At 37.1% G+C, this 12,504-nt stretch overlaps 1 protein-coding gene across 2 annotated transcripts in view; it reads left to right on the forward strand.

Annotated features, from left to right (window-relative positions):
- psd3l (pleckstrin and Sec7 domain containing 3, like) overlaps window positions 1–12,504 on the forward strand; it is a 579,632-nt gene that overhangs the window by 322,889 nt on the left and 244,239 nt on the right. For both annotated transcript variants that reach the window (XM_039758767.1, XM_039758768.1), the window contains one exon: window positions 8,659–8,850. In XM_039758767.1, coding sequence (XP_039614701.1) covers window positions 8,659–8,850 — 192 coding nt within the window. The remainder of the gene's footprint in view (window positions 1–8,658; window positions 8,851–12,504) is intronic.

Below are 12,504 nucleotides of genomic sequence, written 5' to 3' on the forward strand. Positions count from 1 at the left end.
CGTCTCAGGTCATTGGATAGTGTCTGTGTCTCACAACTATATTACAAAAGAGGGAGCACCAGGACTCTAAAGACTTAGACCCTTCATCCTTTTGCCACAAACTCCTTTCCAATGATCTCATGACCACCCATCATCTCTGTCTACTAACTTCTAAGGAATAGTCACCAGAGACATGATTGTCACTGCTGAGGTAAGTAAACCTCTTGATGAGGTCGACAGTCCCTCCACAGACAGGCACACTACTGATGGCTGTGCCTAAGAACTCATTTAAGACCTGGATCTTGGGATGCTCGCAAGCCCAGACACTCAGACTGCTTGCTAATTCTCTCAAGAGCTCTGATCAGAACCTCCATTGACTCTGTGAAGATCACAGCATTATCAGCAAACTCAAGATCAGTGAACCTCTCTTCATCAACAGATCTCCCACATCCGCTGGATCTCTTGACCCTGCCCAACACCCAGTCTGTGCAAGCATTGTAACAGGTTAACGCAAAAGTACACCCCTGACAACCCCTTGTATAAAGTGGGGAAAAATGCAGAAGTTCTACCTCCACTCTGCACAGCACACTCAATACCAGTGTACAGGCCAGCCAAAATATCCAGCAACTTCTGAGTGGTCCTGCAAAGTCTCAGGATGGTCCCACAGGGTAGCTTGATCAACTAATTCAAACTCTTTACAAAAATAGCAAAGGCTACAAAGAAACTCTGCTTATATAATGTTTGAGCTAACCCTTAGTGCCAGGATGCTGTCGATGGTAGACTTTTTAAAACCAGACTGCTTCAGTCGGTGGTAATAATAATAATAATAATAATTCATTACATTTTTATAGTGCTTTTCTCAGTACTTAAAGCGCTATCCACACAGGGAGGAACTGGGAAGTGAGCTCACAATCTTCCACAGTCTCCTTACTGCAAAGCTGCAGCACTACCACTGTGCCACCTGTGAGGAGGTGGTAGGCATTGGCAAAAAGGGGCAAGCACAGCTGTGCTGTAAGTCCACCACACGGTTACTAAATTTGACAAATTTAGTGATGATTCAGTCATGTAAAATGACCTGTTCTGGCAATGAGATTACTGCCTGCAGTCAGTAAGTTAGACATATCCAACAACTTGTGTAATGAGGCATCAGCTTAACTGTACAGTAATCCCTCGCTATATCGTGCTTCGACTTTCGCGGCTTCACTCTATTGCGGATTTTATATGAAAGCATAACTAAATGTATAACGCGGATTTTCCGCTGCTTCGCGGGTTCTGCGGACAATGGTTCTTTTTACTTCTTGTACATGCTTCCTCAGTTGGTTTGCCCAGTTGATTTCATACAAGGGACACTATTGGCGGATGACTGAGAAGCTAACCAATCAGAGCATGCAGTTAAGATCCTGCGTGCCGAATGCGGTGTTAACCAGGAAGTCTCGTCTCGCTCATTCAGCATCAACATGTTTCGCTGTGTAAAGAGTTAACTTTTGTGCTCTTTTGTGTTTATCTTTGTGCATAGTCAAGCCCTTTATTATGGCTCCAAAATAATCTGCTCCTGCTACTGCTTCAGGGGCCGTGCCCAAGCGCCAACGGAAGATGTTAATGATTGCCGAAAAGTTAAACGTTTTGGATTTGTTAAGGGAAGGGAAAAGCTACATGATGCTGTAGGACGCCATTACAGCATCAATGAGGCTTCTTTTTATTTAAAAAGTAGGAAAGGAATATAAGATCTACGGCAGCAGTGTCCTTTTAACCAGGGTGCAAAATGAGTTGTAAGTGGATGTAATAAGGCAGTAGTCTGAATGGAATCTTCTTTAGGGATTTGGATTGAAGACTGCCAGAAGAAGAACAACGGCAGCGCTACATAATCGCCTGAAGAGGCTCCTCTAGAAGGGCTGTAACTCTCTCCTTTGTTGTGCAGTAAAATTAAACTCATTGTTATCGGACAAGTCATCGTGTCATTGTTGGTGAGTAACCATAATTAATTTAATACTTACAGTACTTAGTACATGTACGTACGTTTAGTGTCACTGTACACACATTTACTGTATACAATTTTTCTTGCACTGTACGTATTTATTGCTGGTGGCCTGTCTATCGTAATGGCTGCAACATATGTGATACTGGAGACGCTCGATATCTTTAAAATAACATTTAGGTTTTACTGTATATAAACAGTGTGTTTACATACATAATTTCAATGAATCTTACCTAATATCTAAGAGAACACAAAGGGATTATGCTGTATAACTGTGCAGGGAATATTTATAAACAGTGTGGGAGAGTTTATAAGGGCTTAAAATATATAAAAATAACTATACAGACATATGGTTTCTACTTCGTGGATTTTCATCTATTGCGGGGGGGTCTGGAACGCAACCCCCACGATCGAGGAGGGATTACTGTATAGACTTTATTTATACTAAGAACTGCTGATGTTTTTTAGGCATATTGTAACCTAGTTTGCAGGTGACACAAATTGAACTAATTTCTTGCTAGAGACTGAGGAACACTGTCAGTTCATAGTGTGACAGTTCATATTTACGGTGGATTGCAACTTGTTAGTAAATATTGTGTTTCTACCCTTTGCATTTTTCAGTATGAAAAAATGACACCTACCTCATGTTTTCAGACTACTTAAGGAAAACATTTAAATGACAATTTTGTAATTGTAAAAAACATTTCTGATCCTCTGAATACAATTCTTAACATATTCAGTACACTGTATTAGTCTTGGTAAATGTATTTAGCAGTGATCTGTCTTTTACTACAGACTGATAATTACTAACATTTAAATTTGTTGGATCACAGTCAATGCTTTGTTCTCTATCTACGTATGATACTGTCCATGTAAACCACACAATTTCCATTTACAGAAAATTGTTTCATTCTGTAAGTGGCCAGAGCCATAAAAGTCTTGATACTGATGCTTATGAGTAGCCTAAAACCCACTTCAATACATTCCTTTATTCATTGCTTCCTGTACAGTAATTCAATTAACTTAACTTGCACTACCAAAGTTACAGTAACTACCAGAAAAGATGTGTATTTTTGTATATTAGACATTGTGGATCAATGGGAATAGATCATCTCTAAGTATACGTTTGTGAAATGTCATTATTTCATATTAACCTTGAGTCTTTGTAGGTTTGGGTGTTTCCAAGAGGATGAATACATACAGGGTATAGGTAGCTATGTTGTCATGATCAGAGAGAGAAAATACTGAATATGAGAATGAAGTCATGTGTTACTGTGTTATCTTGTAGGACCAACCAAGTAATTATGTTTCAGTATAAACAGGGTTGTTAGTTCACCTAGAGTTGTACACAGCACAGCTGCCATTTTTATATTTTAAATTTAGCAACTCCTGTTTATAGCTTGCACAAAGGGTACTGTAGCTAAATTCAAACAATCTGTTACATAATGCAGTTTCCTTTCTTCTTGTATTGATCACAACAGATTGCGTTGTCCTAGAAACCAATCTAACAGCATTAAACATAACAGGAGTACCTGCCCAAGTCCATCATAGTACACAATATAAAGAAATTAATGCACACAGTACCTACTAAGGTTATTATTGTTAACAAAAACTCTTAATTAAAATGACTAAAAAGCATTTTGTTAAATGAAATACGAAACAAAAGGTAAAACTGGAATAAAAAAATAAAAACTAAACTGAAATTAAAATTCCATACTCGGACTACATCAAATAAAATAAAAATGGGTGGAAACTGTTTCTATTTTGAAGTAAACCACCTGTCTGTGGCCTACTGTTAAGCAGTATTCCGTTAGAGGTGCTTGTGTGTTCAGGCATAACTTTAAATTTCAATGCACATTTCACATATAAAGAAAATAATTATTATATATTGTAACAGTAAGTAGACTTTATAGGGTTGTACAAATGAAAATTTTTATTTGCACTTGCCAACCCAATCCTTAATGGGAATGTTACTGTTGAATGTCCCTCCTTTTCTCTCTAAATGGCTGTCCGTTATATGGTTGTGTGGTCTAATGAGCAAGACAGCTGTTGGCTGCCAAGACGCAACAAATTTTTGAACATGGATACACAGAAAATAATTAGTTACAAATGGGAAAAGTACTGTCTGGGACTACATTGAGCCTAACACTAAGAGTAACAAGACTAAGTGCTTACTTGATGATATGGAAGTCAGGTTTGTGAACTCCATTAAAGAGTCTTGAAGAATTAAAAACAGTCAGACTACTTTTATAAAAGAATGTGATAGAGCTAAAGATTGTGGCGTACTGAAAAAGCCTACAAAATAAGGGGAAAATTACAGCTTATGTTGATATACTCTTTTGTAAGTATGCAGGTATAGCTGTCGATTAAATGTCTAGAAGGTTATGTGAATTATCTGTTTTCATAAGGTGCCATGACATACTTGGAACAGAAGTTTAAAATACCAAATGCCAGCAAGTATAACCTGCCTCCTCTTTCAACAGATGTGCACTACACAATGTCATGACATACAGTTGTGCTGGAAAGTTTGTGAACCCTTTAGAATTTTTTATATTTCTGCATAAATATGACCTAAAAAATTAGATTTTCACTCAAGTCCTACAAATAGATGAAGAGAAATCAGTTAAACAAATGAGACAAAAATATTATACTTTGTCATTTATTTATTGAGGAAAATGATCGAATATTACATATTTGTGAGTGGCAAATGTATGTGAACCTCTAGGATTAGTAGTTAGTTTGAAGGTGAAATTAGAGTCAGGTGTTTTCAATCAATGGGATGACAATCAGGTGCCCTGTGTTATTTAAAGAACAGGGATCTATCAAAGTCTGCTGTTCACAACACATGTTTGTGGAAGTGTATCATGGCACAAACAAAAGTGTATCATGGCACAAACAAAGAAGATTTCTGAGGATCTCAGAAAAAGAGTTGTTAATGCTCATCAGGTTGGGAAAAATGTACAGAACCATCTCTAAAGAGTTTGGACTCCACCAATCCACAGTCAAACAGATTGTGTACAAATGGAGGGAATTCAAGACCATTTTTACCCTTCCCAGGAGTGGTCAACCAACAAAGATCACTCCAAGAACAAGGCGTATAATAGTTGGCGAGGTCACAAAGGACCCCAGTGTAACTTCTAAGCAACTGAAGGCCTCTCTCACTTTGGCTAATGTTCATGTTCATGAGTCCACCATCAGGAGAACACTGAACAACAATGGTATACATGGCAGGGTTGCAAGGAGAAAGCCACTGCTCTCCAAAAAAACATTGCTGCTTGTCTGCAGTTTGCTAAAGATCATTTGGACAAACCAGAAGGCTATTGGAAGAATGTTTTGTGGACGGATGAGACCAAAATAGAACTTTTTGGTTTAAATGAAAAGCATTATGTTTGGAGAAAGGAAAACACTGCATTCCAGCATAAGAACCTTATCCCATCTGTGAAACATGGTGGTGGTAGTATCATGGTTTGGGCCTGTTTTGCTGTATCTGGGCCAGGACGGCTTGCCTTCATTGATGGAACAATGAATTCTGAATTATATCAGAGAATTCTAAAGGAAAATGTCAGGACATCTGTCCATGAACTGAATCTCAAGAGAAGGTGGGTCATGCAGCAAGACAACGACCCTAAGCACACTAGTCGTTCTACCAAAGAATGGTTAAAGAAGAATAAAGTTAATGTTTTGGAATGGCCAAGTCAAAATCCTGACCTTAATCCAATCGAAATGTTGTGGAAGGACCTGAAGCGAGCAGTTAATGTGAGTAAACCCACCAACATCCCAGAGATGAAGCTGTTCTGTATGGAGGAATGGGCTAAAATTCCTCCAAGCCAGTGTGCGGGAATGATCAAAAGTTACCAGAAACGTTTAGTTGCAGTTATTGCTGCAATGGGAGGTCACATCAGAAACTGAAAGCAAAGGTTCACGTACTTTTGCCACTCACAAATATGCAATATTCGATCATTTTCCTTAATAAATAAATGACCAAGTATAATATTTTTGTCTCGTTTGTTTAACTGGTTTCTCTTTATTTACTTTTAGGAATTAAGTGAAAGTCAGATGATGTTTTAGGTCATATTTAAGCAGAAATATAGAAAATTCTAAAGGGTTCACAAACTTTCAAGCACAACTGTATCTTTTCAACACTTTAGAAAGTAACTTCATTGGTGGATAGAGCTAAAAGAAGTTTCACGGCTACAGTTCCTTTTCTCTGTAGATACAGCATGGTGTTTTTAAATCAACATTGAATAGCCTTTTTTTTAAAAGCTGAAATGAATACAAATTAAAGTAATTCTCTCAAAATAAATAATTGTGGAAAGTAATCAAAATTAAAGCCTAAAATGGAAACTACCAATAGTTTGAAAACTAAACTCGAAAGACAGGTGAAAATAGTATAGAAGTAAAAACTAATTTAAAAAAGGGAAATAGACTTACCTTGATTCATAGATACTGACTAGAGCCAAGAAACAAGTTATAATATAATCTTGTCTTGGCTATAAACATTATAAGACAAATTAAAGATTGCAAAACCATAAGCGTTACCTGGTAGGTAACCATCCAAATAATCACATTGTGATTCAGACTTATGAATGTAATACTCCAATCTTCATCCTATCAAGTAAGTGAACCAGCCGCCATGACGAGCCCCAATTAGGGTGAAACGTGTTGTGTACTCTATCACACACACACATTATACAACCCCAATTCCAATGAATTTGGGACGTTGTGTAAAACGTAAATAAAAACAGAATACAATGATTTGCCAATCCTTTTCAACCTATATTCAATTGAATACACTACAAAGACAAGATAACGAATGTTCAAACTGATACTGAACTCTATCTTGGAGTTTGTTACAAGACACCTGAAGGACTCTGAGATGGGGAGAAATAAGATTCTCTGGTCTGATGAGACCAAGATAGAACTTTTTGGCCTTAATTCTAAGTGGTATTTGTGGAGACAACCAGGCACTGCTCATCACTTGTCCAATACAGTCCCCACAGTGAAGCATGGCGGTGGCAGCATCATGCTGTGGGGGTGTTTTTCAGCTACAGGGACAGGACGACTGGTTGCAATCGAGGGAAAGATGAATGTGACTAAGTACAGGGATATCCTGGACCAAAAACCTTCTCCAGAGTGCTAAGGACCACAGACTGGGCCGAAGGTTTACCTTCCAACAAGACAATGACCCTAAGCACACAGCTAAAATAATGGAGTTGCTTCACAACAACTCTGTGACTGTTCTTGAATGGCCCAGCCTGAGCCCTGACTTAAACCCAATTGAGCATCTCTGGAGAGACCTAAACATGGCTGTACACCAACGTTTACCATCCAACTTCACAGAACTGGAGAGGATCTGCAAGGAGAAATGGCAGAGGATCCCCAAATCCAGGTGTGAAAAACTTGTTGCATCTTTCCCAAGAAGACTCATGGCTGTATTAGCTCAAAAGGGTGCTTCTACTAAGTACTGAGCAAAGTGTCTGAATACTTAGGACCATGTGATATTTCAGTTTTTCTTTTTTAATAAATCTGCAACAATTTCAAAAATTCTTTTTTTGTTTGTCAATATGGGGTGCTGTGCGTACATTAATGAGGGAAAAAATTAATTTAAATGATTTTAGCAAATGGCTGCAATATAACAAAGAGTGAAAAATTGAAGGGGGTCTGAATACTTTCCGTACCCACTGTATATCTCAAATGTACTTTGTTCAACATCTTCACTTATTATTTGAATATTATTGTTACCTACCAGGTTCCATTCATTTTGAATGTTGTCTCTGTACGGAGTTTACATGTGCCCAATAATGGACTGTCACTCCACACTTGTTTTAATTTTTTCTTGCCCCAAAAGTTTCCAGAATCTCCGAAATGGGCAAAGCTTGTTCAGTTTTCTTTTCATTTTCACTATAAATACAGCGACCTCTATTTTCTCTAGAAGCACTAATCAGAAATTCATATGAAATATATGGAAAACTGAGTAGTCACAAATGTTAACTTAATAAATGTTCACAGCTTGTCAATATGGTAAATCTGCAAAGACTTGAATTTCAAGCAAAAAAACCTGTTTAAAGAATATAGTCAAGCCAATGGTGGCTTGCTGTCACCATCTACTGGCATAAAAGAGGTTTTACAGTTGGCAAGTCTGCACATACTGTATGCTGCAGCCACCTCACTACTGATGCTGTTGCTTTAGGCTTTTGTGTAAATATTAATTAGTGCATTGTAGTATGTTAAATTAGGCTCATTAAAAAAGAATGTTATGAAATGAGATCTCATATGGGATGGATTAGGATTGCATTTCTTGTTCCTCTGCATCTTTGTTTTCTTTTAGTGAATTTAGTGTTATTCCTTCTTGTGTTGTAATAGCATTGCAATAGCAGTTAACAAAGCTGCCCTAATTAGTACCACTTAATTTACTTTCAGTCAAAAAATAAAAATGCTGTGACATTTGTTGTGCTTATTCTGTTACTTTATTGTCCAGGAGTCTTAAAAGTGTTCAAAATGATTTTAGGTTGACCTATGCCGTAACATTAAAAAAAAAAATAATAAGATTATGAAGTTTAGTTATGTCTGTTTTTAACAACAGTTAAGGTTTTTTTTTTTGCCTTACAGGACTGCCATGGAAAGTAGCAAGTAAAACACTTGATAGTTTTGATCTTTAATTTCAATAATTTGCTTGCTGTAACTTATTTCCTTTCTTCCTATAGCGATGCTGGATTGAAGGACATGTTTTTGGATTCAGATTCTGAGATGGGCAGCACAGAGAGACTTCGTGGTAGCACTGACACACTGAATAACAGTAACAAGTGTGATCTGGAAGCAGCAAGAAGACTAGCTAAAAGACTTTACAAGCTAGAAGGATTTAGACGCTCAGATGTAGCAAAACACCTAGGAAAAAAGTAAGAACCACTGGCCATTATTTAAATTAATAAACATTATTTTGAAATTGTTTATAATATTCTGTAAAATATTAATGTGCTTCATCCTGTTACCTCAAAACAGAGATCTCAATGAATTACCAAATACATTGTGAGGTTTGTTTTTTTTTTAAATATATTTTGGGTATACTTTTGCTTCATGCTCTTTCCTACTGTTCTCAATGTTCAACAAAAATAAGCAATGTCTATAATGGAATCCATCAATCCAATATCTGATCTTCCTTAGTCCAATTCAAGGCCACAGTTTTAACAGAAGTGTTAATAAGGAGAGAAAAAGCTGAATACTTGTATGTATAAAGAAAAACACAAATCCTTGAGTTCAAAGAAGCAGATCAGTGAGCTGAGAAATGTTGGATGTTCTTCATATCTGGTTACCTTTTCTAGTATCAGATATGCATTTGTTTAAAAGTCTTTGTGATTTTGTTTATGGTTATATGTTTTCAAACATACATTGAAGAAGTGCCTAATTTTATCTGTCTTAACATCTTCAGAAAGTCCAAAAACATGCTCCTAAGTTGCTTCATCACATATCCACAGTGTACTTGTGTGTGATTGTATCATTTTGATAAACCTATTAATTTTATTCCTACAACAGAAAATATCTAATTTATAAAGTACAGAAAAGTGTTACTAATGTGTTTTGAGGCAAAGATTAAAATGCTTATAAAAATCTATACTAATAAAAGGCAAAGCCCTCACTGACTCACTCATCACTAATTCTCCAACTTCCCATGTAGGTAGAAGGCTGAAATTTGGCAGGCTCAGTCCTTACTTACAAAAGTTAAGCAGGTTTAATTTCGAAATTCTACGCGTAACGGTCATAACTGAATCCTTCTTACATACATATATATGTCTATAGCCTGCAGCTCGGTCGCCATGTGACGCGGCGTTGCGTCCTCCATCAGCACGCCTCCCACGTAATTGACTGCCTGCCCATATAAGGCCGTCCATCACTCTGGTCTCTTGATTCCCTTCTTTGGCTGCCTGCCTGCCTATATTGCATCCTCCATCCCCACGCCTCCCATGTAATTGACTGCCCGCCCAGATAAGGCCGTCCTTCGCTGCAGTGTCTTCATTCCTTTCCTTGGTTCTCCATAGAAGCATCCTTTTTATTTAATCCACGGCTTCTCCACTGTTTTACTGTTCATTTATTACGATTATTATTGTTATTGTGTTGGTATTTTAGACTTAGTTTACTGTTCAGGTACCTATTTCCTTTATTTAATCCATGGCTTCTCCGCTGTTTTATTGTTCATTTATTACGATTATAGTTATTTCTTGATTCCCTTCTTTGGATGCCTGCCTGCCTATATTGCATCCTCCATCGCCTCGCCTCCCATGTAATTGACAGTCTGCCCATATAAGACCGTCCTTCGCTGCGGTGTCTTCATTCTTTTCCTTGGTTTGCCATGGAAGCAGCTTTTTTATTTAATCCACGGCTTCTCCGCTGTTTTATTGTTTGTTTTTTTACAATTATTATAGTTATTGTGTAGGTATTTTAGACTTAGTTTGCTGTTCAGGTACCCATTTACTTTATTGTTACAACCATACCCCCATTAACATGTCTATCGAGGTGATCACCATTGATCAAAGAACTATCGCGTACCGAGTGGTTTCCATGCCCGGAGATGGAGCTTGCCTTTTCCATTCTCTGTGTTACATATTGCACGGACATATCAGGCTCACTCTTGATATCCAGAGGGACATTGTGTCTTATATATTGAATGACTGTGACAGGTTCAAGGTGTGGACTGATGACAGTACAGGAGATACACAGGAGCACTATAAGACTGAAATGCTTAAGCCTTTCACCTATGGTTCTGCTGTGAGTTGATTGCTGCCGCTGGATTGTTCGGTTGTCGCTTTCAAGTGTAACCGAAAACATATCAGTCTTTTGATTCAGTTGTAGAAGTGAAAGACGCGGTACACTATCCGGTAGAGTTTCTCAACACTCTAAATCCTCCAGGCACTCCTGAGCATAATCTCATTTTGAAGGTTGGGGCACCAATAATGTTACTGAGAAACTTATAGTCACCAAAACTTTGTAACGGCACAAGAGTTCAGGTCACATGTCTGCAAAACAACCTAATTGAGGCAACTATTTTTACTGGCAGTAGCTCAGGTGAGAGAGTTTTATTCTTCGCATCCCCGTTATACCCTCTAGGCTCCCATTTCAATTGAAACGCCTTCAATTTCCAGTAAGGCTCTGCTTCGCAATGACAATAAGTCTCAGGGACAAACCCTGCAAAAGGTTGGCATTGATTTGAGACAGGATTGCTTTTCACATGGCCAACTGTACATTGCATGCTCAAGAGTAAGCTCAGCGCACAGCTTGGTCATATTACAACCGGAGGGCTGAACTGACAACGTGGTATACAAAGAGATCCTTAACAAATAATTAGTTGTATATTTTCCCTCAGTTTAAAAAGGCTTAATTTTTTTCTTAATAAAAATTTTAAGGCAGTACTTCGCAGCTGTGAAGAGCGGGTATTTTGCTAGTATTTAATATTAATTAATAAATTATAAGTGCACTTGAGTAAGCCGTATATTCCATACACTTTTGGTGTTTCATACAAAGGAGCTAATATCTGTATTTATTTGGAAACCAATTGAATGCTTATTTTTACAAACATTTTGGGTGATCTTACAGTACAGTCAGATTATATTAGAGTACCATTCCTAAGCCCCACATGTAAGAGAAAGTCATATAAAGTGAAATGTCTTTAGATTAATCCTTAAATCGAAACTATTGTGTACAGTGTGTGTTTATGTATGTGTATATGCATATATATGTGTGTGTGTATATATATATATGTATGTGAGATGTGAGTATATATATATATATATATATATATATATATATATATATATATATATATACATACATACATACATACATACATACATACATACATATATATATATATATATATATATATATATATATATATATATATATATATATATATATATATATATATATATATATATATATATATATATACATACATACATATACTAATAAAAGGCAAAGCCCTCACTGACTGACTCATCACTAATTCTCGAAATTCTACGCATAATGGTCATAACTAGAAGCTATTTTTCTCCATTTACTGTAATGGAGTTGAGCTCGAAAGCCGTGGGGGCGGAGTTTCGTGTGACATCATCACGCCTCTCACGTAATCACGCATTACGTAGAAAACCAGGAAGAGCTACAAAAAGCGCTGAAGAAAACGTGCATTATATAATTAAGTAGAATTAAGTAACACAATAAACTACAGATCCCATTATGCAGTGCTTAAGCTGCCTTGCCGAACACTTACCGCGTTAATCAAGTCTAGCTTATGATGCTGCAAGTTATTGTGAAGCTAGCCCACACGATGCCAAAGAGAAAAGGTGATTCTCAATATAGAGCCTTTAAAAACCGATGGGAGGCTGAGTATATGTTTACTGACAATGCCAGTAAACCCGATGTGTCTCATTTGTGGAGCTAATGTGGCTGTAATTACAGAATTTTATCTAAGACGGCTCTATGAGACAAAACATCAAGATAACCTGAAAGACCTGAATGCAATGCACAAGATACAGAAAGCAGAAGAGTTAAAAGAAGAATCT

Source organism: Polypterus senegalus, chromosome 7 (genome assembly GCF_016835505.1).
Source record: "Polypterus senegalus isolate Bchr_013 chromosome 7, ASM1683550v1, whole genome shotgun sequence".
NCBI classification, from domain to species: domain Eukaryota; kingdom Metazoa; phylum Chordata; class Cladistia; order Polypteriformes; family Polypteridae; genus Polypterus; species Polypterus senegalus.